At 58.4% G+C, this 13,604-nt stretch overlaps 2 protein-coding genes across 2 annotated transcripts in view; one reads left to right on the forward strand and one right to left on the reverse strand.

Annotated features, from left to right (window-relative positions):
• Positions 1-7,982, forward strand: part of CPAMD8 (C3 and PZP like alpha-2-macroglobulin domain containing 8) — a 100,280-nt gene extending 92,298 nt beyond the window's left edge. The window contains exons 36-42 of the mRNA XM_070462298.1: positions 407-494; positions 1,256-1,330; positions 2,331-2,436; positions 2,525-2,635; positions 3,342-3,551; positions 4,045-4,162; positions 6,945-7,982. Coding sequence (XP_070318399.1) covers positions 407-494; positions 1,256-1,330; positions 2,331-2,436; positions 2,525-2,635; positions 3,342-3,551; positions 4,045-4,162; positions 6,945-6,966 — 730 coding nt within the window. The 3' untranslated portion in view covers positions 6,967-7,982. The remainder of the gene's footprint in view (positions 1-406; positions 495-1,255; positions 1,331-2,330; positions 2,437-2,524; positions 2,636-3,341; positions 3,552-4,044; positions 4,163-6,944) is intronic.
• A 1,288-nt stretch (positions 7,983-9,270) lies between these two features.
• F2RL3 (F2R like thrombin or trypsin receptor 3) lies at positions 9,271-11,127 on the reverse strand. Its single transcript, XM_020880789.2, has 2 exons — positions 11,018-11,127; positions 9,271-10,731 (listed from the first exon to the last, which is right to left on the reverse strand). The coding sequence occupies exons 1-2, from the start codon at positions 11,121-11,123 to the stop codon at positions 9,698-9,700; spliced, it is 1,140 nt and encodes a 379-aa protein (XP_020736448.2). The 5' UTR covers positions 11,124-11,127; the 3' UTR covers positions 9,271-9,697.
• Positions 11,128-13,604: the final 2,477 nt, after the last annotated feature.

Genomic DNA, 13,604 nt, shown 5'->3' on the forward strand with positions numbered 1-13,604 from the left:
GAGTCGGTGATGCCATCCAACCATCTCAACCTCTGTCACCCCCTTCTCCTCTTGCCCTCAATCTTTCCCAGCATCAGGGTCTTTCCAATGAGCTGGCTCTTTGCATCAGGTGGCCAAAGTATTGGAGCTTCAGCTTCAGCATAAGTCCTTCCAATGAATATTCAGGGTTGATTTCCTTTAGGGTGGACCTAGGTCAGACCAAGAACACTTGGCAAGGCCTTTTCCTTATGGTTTCAGTGTTTCAACTGTGAAATGGAATGACCAATGACCCTGCCAAGGGTGTCTGTGCAGATGGGCTGCCAGCCAGACCCAGGGCAGGCTGGAGAGCTGTGGGGACAGAGCGGACCATGAATTCCACTGAGGGGCTTGAGTTCAAGGGCCCCTCTTTCTCTCCTTTCATTGACAGGTGGCTGCATGCAGGGTCCTCCAACATGGCGGTCCTGGAGGTGCCCCTACTGTCAGGGTTCCGGGCGGACGTTGAGAGCCTGGAGCAGGTGAGGGGGCGCTGGTGGGCAGGAGCTGGGCAGCGTCTGTGGACCTGCCCTGGTTGCAGATTCCTAGCCCTTCATATAGTGGGGTTGTGCTTTTGTTTTTGCCTTACTTTCTCCCTGCAAAGTTGGTGCTCTGAGACTGGCCATCTGCGGAGGGGCAGGTGGGGAGGGGTTGGGTCTCTCCCGGAAGATGTCACTCACTGGGCCATCTGTGCTGTTACCCATGAGACCGAGGATGCTTGCACTTTGGGGATGACGTGGGGTGCCAGAGAGTGCTTCCAGGGACTTGCCAGCCCCCTTTGCTTAAAGAGAGACTAGCCCCATTTTGCATGTGGGGGAGATGGTCACCAAGAAGGGGAGCAGCCTTGCCGAGGAGGTCAGCAGTGTGGGGAGGGTGGAGCGCCCTGCATGGGGGTAGGATAGGGGTGAATGGTGCAGGTGAAGCAGGAGCAGGCGGCAGGGCTCAGTAGGTGCCTCGGGGACTTGGCCTGGGACTGAGACTTGATCGGGGGAGACTGTGGCAGGGAAGTGGAGGCAGGCACTCAGGACAGTGATACCCAGCCTTGAATGCCCTCTCAGGGGTGCTGGCTGCCACCCCCTGGCCCAGCCCATGGGGACTTGCTGGATGCCTGTGGGGGAACTCCTCAGCCTCTAGGGCCTCAGCTCCGCATGGGTCCAGCCCACCTTGGGCCCTTGGAGATTGGAGGACGAGAGTGTTGGGGGCGGACGGGCGGGGCAGATCCTGACTCTGGCTTCCTTGCCAGCTGCTCCTTGACAAGCACGTGGCACTGAAGAGGTACGAGCTGGCTGGCCGCAGAGTGCTCTTCTACTTTGACGAGGTACTGTGGGCTGGGGTAGCGGTGGGCGGAGGCCTCCACAGCAGTTGCATTGGCGAGGGCATGGCTGCCATGGCCTGTTAATGGTTCTGGCAGTGCTCTCATACCAAGAAAAAGAAACTGGAAGAGTCAATTCATGCGGAGTTGGCACAGCTGCCTGCTCTGTGCCCCAGCCAGCTTGCTTTGGTGGAAAAAGTTAGGAGGGATGTGGAATAGCATTCAGGTGTCAAAATGAAGCACTGACTTTCTGAATCTCAGAAACACGCGGAGTTGAACAGACAGAAAGCAGATTGGTGGTTTCCAGGGTTGGGGGGATAAGCAGTGGGTTCAAATGGGGATGCCGTTTTTTTATTCTTCTTTTATTCTTCTTTTCTGGAGGATAAATGTTGTGTTGGTTTCTGCTGTACAAGGAAGTAAATCAGCTGTATGTATACATACCCCTCCCTCTTGGACCTCCCTCCCACCTTGCCCCCCATCCCACCCATCTAGGTCACTCCAGAGCACTGAGCTGAGCTTCCTGTGCTATATTATACACCAGCTTCCCACTAGTATCTGCTGTACACGTGTATTTATGTCGATCCTGATCTCCCAATTCGTCCAACCCTCCTCTTGCCCTTCTGTGTCCACAAGCCCATTCTCTACGTCTGCATCTCTATTCCTGGCCTGCAAATAGGTTCACCTGTACCATCTTTCTAGATGGAAAAGTTCTACAGACAGTGGTTGCACAAGATTGTGAATGTACACACACACACACACACACACACACACACAGAGGACGCGCACCTGCCATGGTGAGTGTGGGAGATGAAAGACCAGCTGAGACACTCCCCACGTGGGTGGAAGGACCCACCAAATCGAAATAAGATCGGGTTTCTGTTTCACGCCTCCGGGGCACCCCGCAGTGGGTTCACACTTTGGGGCATCATAGAGCACAGAGGCCAAAGCTCAAGTCTCCAGCCCTAGTGGGCCCAGCCAAGCCTGAGCCTGCTCGCTGCCCCCGCAGATCCCCAGCCGGTGTTTGACGTGCGTGCAGTTCCGGGCGCTCCGGGAGCACGTCGTGGGCAGGACGTCGGCGCTGCCCGTCTTGGTGTACGACTATTATGAACCTGGTAGGCCCACGCCCGCCACCCGCAACCCCAGCTCGGTCCCTCACCCTGTCACCCGTCACCTGCTCACCCTTCTCCCTTGGTCCCGCAGCCTTCGAGGCCACGCGCTTCTACAATGTCAGCGCGCGCAGCCCGCTTGCCCGGGAGCTGTGCGCGGGCCCTGCGTGCAACGAAGTGGAGCGCGCTCTGGCCCAGGGCCCCGGTGAGTGCGCGAGGCCACTGCTCCTTTCGAGCACCCGCCACCCCGACACGACCCGTGGGCCTGGGGGAGGGCTGCCCATTTGGAGGGAGTCGTCAGGCAGAGGAGCGTACAGCGTGGTAAGAGGAGCAAGGCCCGGCTCGGTCGAGGGCGCGCGTCCCGATCCGACGGGGTTGGAGTGCGCAGGCAGGGTGGAGGAAGCAAGGATTTGAGGGGTGGGAGTGAGCAGCGGAAGGGGGCGGGGTCCTAGCTGGATGGGGGCGGGCCCATCGTGGGAGGGGCGGGGTCTAGCGGGGTGGGAGGGGCGGGCGTAGAAGTGGAGGCCCGGAGGGGAGCCCTTGCCTCCCCTCCCCAAGCCAGAGGGTGTCGGGATCCAGGGACCCAAGCTGTGAGCGCAGACTGGCGGCGGCGAATGGCGGAGTGGAGTTCCTCGGAACCCTCTTCTTTCTTTTCCAAACTTCTTGAAATGAATTTAGGTTGCATTTAGTTCAAAAGTTTTACTTTTAAATTTTGTTTTCGTAAATACTAGGCAAATACTCGCGTGACATTCCACCAGGTCAGGGCTCAGGGCTTCCCGGGCACCGTCTCCACTCTGTGGAGCGTGGTTCTGGCCTCTTGGGACTTCTCCATCCCAGGCCCAGGGAGAGGCGAGGGCCAAGTGGGGAGCTTGGAGTTCCCAGGGCCCTGACAACTTCGTCTCGCCCGCCAGGCTGGTCCCCGGAAGAGCGAGGTCCTGTGGCCGCTCCGGAGGAGGGGGTGACAGTCACACGCTGTGGCTGCGCCCGCGCCTGCAGCACCAGCGGGGACCCGGTGTGCGGTTCCGATGGTGTAGTCTACGCCAGCGCCTGCCACCTGCAGGAGGCCGCCTGCCGCCGCCGCGTGAGATTGGAGCCCGCGCCCCCTGGCCGCTGCGCGCTTGGTGAGGACCCAACCCACGGCCGGCCTCGGGGGCTCCATCTTCTCCATCATGCCACCTCCTCTCATCACCTCTTTGCGTCTGGGTCAGTTTGCACTGGGCTTCCTTGGTGGCTCAGCGGCAGAGTTTACCTGCAATGCAGGAGACTCGTTTTTGATCCGTGGGTGGGGAAGACCCCCTGGAGGAGGAGATGGTAACCCACTCCAGTATTCTTGCCTGGAAAATCTCATGGCGGTCTACAGTCCATGGGGTTGCAAAAGAGTCTTAGCAACAAGAACCCTTTGCATCTCCTCCGTCTTGGTCAGTCTCTCTCCAGTCCCATCCCAACTTGGTGCTTTTCTGAGTCTCCCCATCTCTGATTTCTGTATCCCCTTCCCCACCTTGAGACCTCACCTCCTGTCTGTTGCTCTGGGCCACACATCTTTCCTCGAGCTCCCTGGCCATTCAGATCCTCTCCCTCCAGTGCCTTCCCTACTGACTCAGTCCTTCCTTCCAGAGCAGCCGACACCAGCCTTGGCCTTGTACAGCTACGAGTATGACTTGGGTCCCCTGGACACCGGGCACCTGGCAGCTGGCCATGAGTTGGTGGACTTGGATAAGGAAGCAGAGGACAGGTGAGAGCTGGATCTGCCCCCAGTCTCCCTCCACATGGAACCCGGCAGGAAGTGGGAGCTACTGATGGAGGGTTGACCTGCAAGATTTTGGGGGATGAGGTGGATAACCTGTTCTCCCTTGCCCTGCATCCACTCAATGCACATCAAAGAGCAGCCTGTATGTGCAGGGTGAGCTTAAGAAGCCCTCCCAAGGACTGGACTTCAGGACAGACCTGTCCCTGAGACCCACTCTCCCTTTTAAATAAGTTATTCATGACGCAAGGAATGTTTTTTTCAAGAGGGGGCGCTATGGAGTCTTGCAGTGGGGTTGAAATCGTACAATGCAGGAGACCTGGGTTCAATCCCTGAGTCGGGAAGATCCTCTGGAGAAGGGAATGGCAGCCCACTCCAGTATTCTTGCCTGGAGAATCCCATGGACAGAGGAGCCTGGCGGGCTACAGTCCATGGGGTCAAGGAGAATTGGACTCGACTAAGCAAAGCAACTAAGCACACACACCTAAAAAAAAAAAAAAAAAAAAAGGTGGGGGCGGAATTTATAGCCAAGGAGCCCTTCCCTGGTAGCCCAGCAAGTAAAGAATCTGCCTGCGATGCAGGAGACCCTGGTTCGATTCCTGGGTCGAGAAGATCCCCTGGAGAAGGGATAGGTTGTGCACTCTAGTATTCTTGGGCTTGCTTGGTGGGTCAGCTGATGAAGAATCCGCCTGCAATGTGGGAGACCTACGTTTGATCCCCGTGTTGGGAAGATCCCCTGAAGGAGGGCATGGCAACCCACTCTAGTATTCTTGCCAGGAAAATTCCATGGACAGAGCAGTCTGGTAGGCTACAGTCCGTGGGGTCGCAAAGAGTCGGACACTGCTGAGCAACTAAGCATAGTGAGCATAGCCAAGGAGTTGGGGAAGGGGAGTCGGTGGATGGAAAATTACTGAGAGGAAACAATAGGGAGTGGAGGGGGGATATTCTGGCTAAAGAGACTGAACCTTATTCTTGCTGATGACAGGCCAGGTAGGTTGAGAGATCATGAGAGATGGGGAGGGGCGGGGGAGGATGAAGAACCCAATCAGATATCAAGAGGGATCAATATGAAGGATATGGTGTTCTGGCTAAATTGACGTATTAGCCAGATTCTTGCTCCAGCTGGACAGTGTCAAGATGAACACGGAAGCCTGCAATTTGAGACCAAGGTGAAAAAGAGCTCAGAGGAGCCCAACTGGGGTTTGGTCAGGGAGAGAATCTTGTCCCCCTGAGGGAAGGATGGAGGAAAGGTCAGGAGACCAGAGAGCTCTGTGCAGGGAGGCTGGGAAGGGGCTTCCTGGAGGAGGCAAATCTTTTGGTTTGAGCCAGCTCAACTCAAGTGGTTTAAACAGCAGGTTGATCTATCAGGTTAGGTAAGTGCCAGGTCCTGGAGGCTGGCTGCACTGGCAAGCCTCAGAGCCCTGCCTTCCTGGGTGGTAAGGGTCTCTCCACCCCATGCTGGTGGCAGAGGCTGGTTTATATCCCCACTCAGCAAACCAGTAGGAAAACTTTTCTACCAGCCCTCGCCAAAGTCCTGGAGACTTAAGGGGGTACCATCTTGCACTAGGCACCGGGTTTAGTTCACACGCATGTAATAACTGGTAGAGCTGGGTTTAGGGTTACTGCTGCAGTATTTTTGTTTCATTTTCCCTTCTGTGCCCTCTTTTCTTCCCCCCTCCTCTTCACACACCCTCTCTCTCTTTTCTCCTTCCTAATCAAATTTCTTAAAAAAAATTTTTTAAATTCATTTATCTGGATAATTGGCTTTTAGTTACATCATGGGGGCTGTAAAGGAAACTGACATCAGTACAGCCTACCCTTCTCGCTCATATTTCACCACATTTATGTGTATTCAGTGGCCGTTGAGTCAGCAGTTCCCGCACATGTGAAAGTGAAAGTCTGTCAGTCATGTCCGACTCTTTGCAACCCCATGGAGTATACAGCCCATGGAATTCTCCAGGCCAGAATACTGGAGTGGGTAGCCTTTCCCTTCTCCAGGGGATCTTCCCAACCCAGGGATCGAACCCAGGTCTCCTGCATTGCAGACGGATTCTTTACCAGCTAAGCCACAAGGGAAGTCCAAGAACACTGGAGTGGGTAGCCTACTTCTTCTCCGGAGGATTTTCCCGACCCAGGAATCAAACCAGGGTCTCCCGCATTGCAGGCAGATTCTTTACTGAGCTATGAGGGAAACCCCTTTCAGCACTTGTAGCTTTTTGTAATCATGACTGCAGTCAAGCTACTGGACAGCCCATCGCCTCAAGGATCCCCCTAGCTGCTGTTTTATAGCCACACCCACCTTGCTTTCCCCCAAGCCATTCATCTGTCCTCCCACCCTATAATTTTGTCACTTCAGGGCTGCTTTGTAAACAGAATCATGGGGTACGTAACCTTTCGAGATTGGCTTTTTCTCACCCAGTAAGAGTGAGTGAGAAAAGTGAGCTACTGACACAACCCTGTCTGTGGTTGGTGTTGGATCAGCAGTTTCCTTCCTTTTCATGGCTGATTGAGTTCCACAAATACGTTCTCTATTTGAACGGTGGTCCCATGCAAGCTACGCTCATTCTTACCAAAAGTGAGCACCCCGTCCTGCCACTGTGCAGGGCCTGGCTGGACCATGAACCCCACCTGTATTCCAGGGGGGTGCTCCTGTCTCAGTGGGTGGAAGCTGCCGTCCTGAGTGCACTTGGAGGCCAGTGCACAGGAAGGGTCCGCAGCCCCTGCCCCAAGGCCTGGCAGCCCACCGGCGTCTTTCCTTCTCTCCTATCAGCCAGAGTGGGTTCTCCTCCTAAAACTCCAAGCTGGAAGACGTGATCAGGCTGTGATTTCTACCTGCCAGAAGAAGGCCAGGGGACTCGACCGTCTAGGGGTTGGTAGACCCCACCCTAGGTGACCCCTGCTTCCAATTGAACCTGATAAGTGGACTGGCAGAGACCTGCCCCGATGGATGGTGGGCCTCCCGGGGGCCCAGCTCCCACCTCAACAGGGAGGATGGTCAGTGGGTGGCTGGAGGCCCCTTCCCCCTGCTCACCAGCTGCAGCTGGAGCCCCAGGCGCCCCGCCCTGCGGCCCACAGGCTGGGTAGCTGGAGGAGCTCCCACAGCCTGACGCGCTGCTCCCCAGAGAAGCGATGTCTCTGGGAAGGACTCGTGGCCAAAGGCCTGTTTCTGAGGGGACACGACTCTGGCCAAGTCTCGGACACAACGTCAGCAACTTGGAAACAAAACAGGCCCCTCTTCTCCAAAATGCAGAAGTCCCAGCCTCCCTTTGGGCCACCCAGGCTGCTGAGCCCAGGACCCGAACCCCAAATTGCCCCAGATCTGTCATGGTCCCTGCAGCCCCATCTAGCCTCAGGGGCCCCCTGAATGTTTGGTCTGGTGGCACCAGGCTCTGTGGGGAAGTTCTGGGCTCTAAGAAGATGCACTTTCATCTTCCTGCTTTTGGACCTCACCGCCCCTTGAACCCCTGCTCTCCCGGGGCCCGACCTGGAGGATTGTCACCCCCACTAGCAACCTGGGAGCGTGTCCTAGCTCCGGACCAACCGAAGCCGTGTGCGCAGACCTGCCTCCGAGCTGCCCCTCCCCTGTGTTGGCCTGTCTTCTCCCTCCACGGTGGTATTTATTTCGGCCCACACAGCTCGTCTCGGGACAGCACAGAGACCCTGAGGGGGCGGCCCAGCCTGTGGGGCCCCGTCATGCAGCGCTGATCCTGACCTCCACCAGCCTACAAGGTTACAGTTCCCTTGGCCAAGGCCCTGTGGCCCACTTGCCATGGAGGCCGCTGGTGTAATAAAAGCTCATTTCCTTCAAGTCCCTGGCAGGCTTGACCCTCCTGTGGGCTGGGGAGGCTGAGGGGCAGCTCCAAGGGCTGAAGTTGGCTCTCATCTCCATTGCTTCCATTCCTTCATCCACAGCCCAGTCTTTCCAAGGAGGATGGGGATGAGGCTTTGGAACACCCGAACCCCAAGATAATCATAAATTCAGTGCATTTGTAAAGAATCATTCCAATATGGGGGCTTAGAACTTGCCTGTCAATACAGGAGACGTAGGTTCTATCCTTGGGTCAGGAAGATACCCTGGAGAAGGAAATGGCAACCCACTCCAGTGTTCTTGCCTGGGAAATCCCATGGACAGAGAATCCTGGTGGGCTACAGTCCACAGGGTGGCAAAGAGTGGGACACGACTGGGTGACTAAACAACAACGACAGCAACAGAGAGAGGTCTCAGGTACCCAACTTCCCCCAGTGGTAGCATCTTGGGATACTCCAGTACGTCATCACACCAGGTTAGTGACATTGGCCTTCCTCACACGGCCCCAGGCTCCCTCTTGTGTGGGCCAGCATGTGTGTGTGTGTCCTGGGGCTGGGCACTCTTCCCCAGACCCCACATGAGCTCAGTGGGGAGCCCAGAAGTGGTGCCCATGCCCCCTGCCTCTGGGCATGGCTTACTCACCCCCACAGCTGATGCCTCAGGGGGCTCCCGACACCGTGCTCCGTGCTGCCCGTCTGGGTGGGGAGCAGCAGGGTGTGTGTGTGTGTGTGTCTGGGGCTACGGTCACCCCTCTGCATGTGGTGTCCCCCAACTCGATTCAAACCAGCCTTCAAGTGGTTGGGGGTGGGGTTTGCAAAGCTGCATCCCCCTGAGCCTGGGTGCACACCCTAAATCCTCCTGTTGCCCCACCCACCCGCTCCACAGGGGAGCTGACGGAAGAGGGATCAGACCACAGGTGAGGAGCAGGAGGTGATGTCTGGTAACCAGGATCACGGAGGCTGAGCCCCGTGGCTCCCAAAGATGGGTTGCACCAGGCTTTGGGGGGCTGAGGGGGGAGTCTTGAGCCATAAAGCCCATCCCCAAGCCAGAGCCTGGCTTCTGGGAATGAGAAGGACCGCCAACAGGGCTCCCAGCCCCCTTGGCCCCTGGGGGTGTTGGGGGCCCAAGCCTCCTCCTGGGTGGGGTCCTACAGCAGGCCTTAAGGCAGCATCAACCTCACTTCATCCCTACCTTGTACTCGATCACAGGGGAACTGGTCAGACCCAGGAACCTACATTGAATCCCCATCTTTTCCTGGGCCTTCCATAACTCAGTACCACAAACCAGGTGACTTCAAACAACAGAAGTTTATTCTCTGGCAGTTCTGGAGGCTAGAAGTCCGAGATTAAGGTGTAGGCAGCACTGGCTCCCTCCAGGGGCTCGGAGGGAGACTACCCAAGGCTGCTCCCCTGGCTTCTTGTAGTCGCTGCCAGCAGTCTGCAGCTTGTGGCCACATCACCGCACCTCTGCCTCCACCATCAAGTGGCCTTCTTCCCGTGTGTCTCTGCATCCTCCTCTTGTAAGGACACCAGTCACATCGGATTTAGGGCCTACTCTGTACTCCAGTGTGACCTCATTCTAGCTAATCACACCTGCCAAGACCCTGTTTCCGAATAAGCTCACCTTGGGAGGTTCCCGATGGGTGTGAATCTGGAGGGGACCCTATTCAACCCAGAACGACTCCCTTCCTGTTCATCCAGCCTGTGACGGGCCTGTCACACGACCGAGGAGGACCGGGTCCCCGCCGCTCGGCTGCCCCGCTCCCTGGAGGCCATGGTGGTGCCAGGTGCCCGGCGGAGCAAGCCCTCCTGCACCTTGCTCCTGAACTCGGCAGACACGAAATAATAGATGAAGGGGTCCACACAGCTGTTGAGGGTGCTGAGCGCCAGGCTGGGCATGTAGGCGGCGTACAAGTCCCCCCAGGCGTCAGGGCCGGGGTTTGAGAAGTGCAGCAGCAGCAGCACGTTGCTGGGCGCGAAGAGGCCCACGGCAGAGGCCAGCACCAGCGCGGTCAGCCGCAGCGCGTGGCCGTAGCGCCGGCCCCCAGCCGCCAGCGTGCGTAGAGTGGCCCCGTAGCTCAGCACCATGGCCAGCAGCGGCAGGAAGCAGCCGAACCCCGCCAGGCAGATGAAGGTGGGCCGCCAGTAGGAGGCCTGGGCGCCGGTGGGCAGCACGTCATGGCACAGCACGTGGTCAGAGCGTGCCAGCCGGAAGGTCTGCTGCTGCAGCGCCAGGGGCATCGCCAGGGCAGCTGCCGCCAGCCAGGCCGTGACGCAGAGCCCGCCGGCCAGGCGCTGGCCTCGCAGGGTGCGGGCCCGCAGAGGGTGCACTACGGCCAGGTAGCGGTCCAGGCTGACAGCGGCCAGCAGCAACAGGGAGCCGTACAGGTGGCCGTAGAGTGCGGCTGTGTCCAGGCGGCAGGCGGCCTCGCCAAAGGGCCAGCGCTGGCCCCGCAGGTGGTAGGCAATCCGTGGCGGCAGCGCCAGCGCCAGCAGCAGGTCAGCGGCCGCCAGGTTCATCAGCATCACGGTGGAGGGCAGTCGGGGCACCTGCGTGGCCAGCACCCACAGTGCCAGGCTGTTGGCGGGCAGCCCCACTGCCAGGGCCAGCCCGTAGAGTGCAGGCACCAGCCTCGTGGGCACCCAGCCCAGCAGCAGGGCCCGAGAGTTGGCAGGGAGCTCCAGAGTGTTGCTGTCGTTGGTACAGGGCTGGCCAGGGAAGCTGCGGGGGTGGGGCCTCGGTGTGCTGTCTGGGGGGAGAGAGATCCAGAGGGAAGGGGATAGAAGCATCACCACCCCCACACCCCACCCGCCGACCCCTCATCTGGTTCCCCGACGGGATGGTGCTACCTCCTGAGAAACTAGAGGGGCCCCAGTTCTCAGGAGCCCCCGGGACAGAGCTGGACACGGACACACCCAGACCCTGTGGACTCCAGGCTGGGCTGGAAGACCCCCCAACCCCAGTTCGCTGTCTTTCCTTTGCTGGCTCTGGGCGACCTCCCTCTCAGTCCCAAGGCAGGGCCCAAGGTCACTCACCATCGCCTTCTGCTGTGCTCCCCACCTCCTCATAGCCGATGGGGGTCTGGGTGTCACCCAGGCTGAAACCCAGGGCCAGAGGCCACAGCAGCAAGAATACCCACATGTTGGCGAAGCTGGGTGCTTGCTGCTCTGGGCTGTGGCCGGCTGATCTTGGGCTTCCTGCCTGGCTGGACCCCCACCCCCAACTTCCTGCGTGCCCGCGGAGGAGTTAACAGGGCCGTGTGAGATAAGCCGGCCCCTGTCCTCACGAGTGGGTGGGTGGCCCCAGGCCTGGCCTAAGGAGATCGGGCAGCTGGGGCCACTGGGCTGTAGGGGAGGAGGAGGGGGTGTCAGGCTGCAGCCCCCACCTCCAGCCCCGGCCCAGCCTGGGAAGCCCCCGGGGGCCAAGTGGCCACTTCTTGCTGGCCGGTCACATCTTGGTTCCAGCCCTCTGGAACCACGTCCCGCCCCGCTCTTGGAACCAGCCCTCTGCATCACATCCCCCCCCCCCACCCCAATCTTGGCCCCTCCCAAAGCCCTCTCCTCCCAAATCCCCACCCCCAGCTCTGGCAGGCAGGACACCAGGTCAGAGGTCAGAAGAGGGGAGCGAACCCCCCATAAATGCCCCTGGCCCTCTGTGGGGGTTGCCCGACTTCATGCTGCCTAACCCAGCACAGGCCCCCAGGCAGATGCAGAGGAAGATGCAGAGAGCGGAAGGCATGGTGAGCCTGGGGTCTGCTATGGAGGAGGTTTTGGTCTTCAGCCAGAGCCCCCAGTGCTGACCACCTACTGTCCTGGGGATCTTAGGGGAGCCCAGCATCGGCTTTGTCTGGGAGGGGCCTGCTTCCTCATCTCAAAGCCCCTTCTTCTCCTGTCCTGGGCCCACCCTCCACCTGGGGCTATAGCGGGGCCTGAGCTGGAGGGGGGGCCAGCTAGCCCAGACAGCATCCCGAGCCCCCTTCCCTTTGGGCCTTCACCCCAAACACCTCTCCATGTCCCACCCAGAGGGCAGGGTACTCCTCTCTACTGAATAAGATCCCCCCTCCAGACCTCAGAAGGGGCTATGCCATCCTACCCTGGGGCGGACCCGCCCTCGGGGTTCTTGGTCTCCATGTGGTCAGGGCTGGGCCACAGTGGTGGGGGCAAGGTCAGGGAGCAGGGGGATCCTGAGGGAACCAGGGGCTGAGGGAAGAAGAAATGAACTCGGGGTTGGAGCGGGGATTGGATGAGACTGTCCTGGGATGGCGAGCCCTAATCTAGCCACACAGTTGGGGACATGGGGACCAGCCAGGAAATGACCAAGCAGTCCATGATAAGAGTCAGTGCAGCTGGAGGCTGAGATGCTGAGGTCCTTGCCCCCAGCCCCAGGGTTGGGGGAGCGGACACTGAGGCCTGGGGAGCTTCAGCAGGAGCAGGGGTCACAGCCAGGAGCCTTGCCCTCATTTCTAAGCAGTTTCCTCCAACGCCAGTGACACATTCAGCCCCATGCCTGCATCTCACAGCACACGTGATGGGGATACTCTCACGGCACAGGAAAATGGGGGCGGGGACCCCCTGCCGCCCCTCCAGGAGAGAGCAGGAAGCCTGCTCAGGGGAAGCTGGGGGAGGGAGGCCAGGGCGGCTCTTCCCCGCCCTGAGGAGTGTGGTTTGACTAGGAGTTCCGTGTCTAGAAATTTATGGCAGATACACACGCTCAGGAAGACGTTATGTACCAGGAAATTTCCGGCAGCGGGGGCGAGTGTAGGAGGTGCCCATAAATAACTCCCCCTCCACTCACCAGTCACCATGGAAATGGCCCTGGACCACAGGAGAGGGCCCCCAGACACAGCATGTGATGGTTCAGGGTGGCTGTCCCAGGGAGATGAGCCACATGGAGGCACCTCCTGGGGGGTGCTGGGGGGGCAGCTGCCTTCAGAGAGAGAGACTTGGGTGCCTACTTTTCCCTGTGTGCTTTTTCGTGCAGCTGGAACTTTCTGTACTGTGCATCACTTTTCATAAAAACTTAAATTTTTATGCTTAAAAATAGGCATAATAGTAGCTGTAAAAGGAAGGAAATTCTGACACAGGCTACAACATGGATGGACTTCAGAGACACTGTGCTGAGTGAAGTAAGCCAGTCATGAAAGGACAAATACTCTATGTTGTTCAGTCACTCAGTCATGTTTGACTCTCTGTGATCCCATGGACTGCAGGTCGCCAGGCTTCCCTGTCCTTCATTATCTCCCGGAGTTTGCTCAAACTCATGTTGAGTTGATGACGTCATCCAACCATCTCATCCTCTGTGGACCCCTTCTCCTGCCCTCAATCTTTCCCAGCATCAGGGTCTTTTCCAACGAGTCGGCTCTTTGCATCAGGCGGCCAAAGTATGCATGCACGTGCGCCAAGTAGTTTCAATCGTGTCTGATTCTCTGTGACCCCATGGACTGTGGCCCACCAGGCTCCCCTCCATCCATGGGATTTCTCAGGCAAGAATACTAGAGTGGGTTACCAAGCCCTTCTGGGTGTTAGGATTCCCAGGTGCACGCCCTGTGGTCAAGTCAGCTCCCCTGGCAGCAAGAGGTCACCCCAAGATTTGCTCATAGGAAATGACTGACTGAACCTCACA

This window comes from Odocoileus virginianus, chromosome 3, assembly GCF_023699985.2.
Source record: "Odocoileus virginianus isolate 20LAN1187 ecotype Illinois chromosome 3, Ovbor_1.2, whole genome shotgun sequence".
NCBI lineage: Eukaryota > Metazoa > Chordata > Mammalia > Artiodactyla > Cervidae > Odocoileus > Odocoileus virginianus.

Bases quoted from the DNA above. Each gene is read 5' to 3' on its own strand.
- F2RL3 (XM_020880789.2), bottom strand. From the start codon at position 11,123: ATGTGGGTATTCTTGCTGCTGTGGCCTCTGGCCCTGGGTTTCAGCCTG. The intron at 10,732-11,017 runs GTGAGTGACCTT...CTCTCCCCCCAG, and splicing joins GAGCACAGCAGAAGGCGATG to ACAGCACACCGAGGCCCCAC.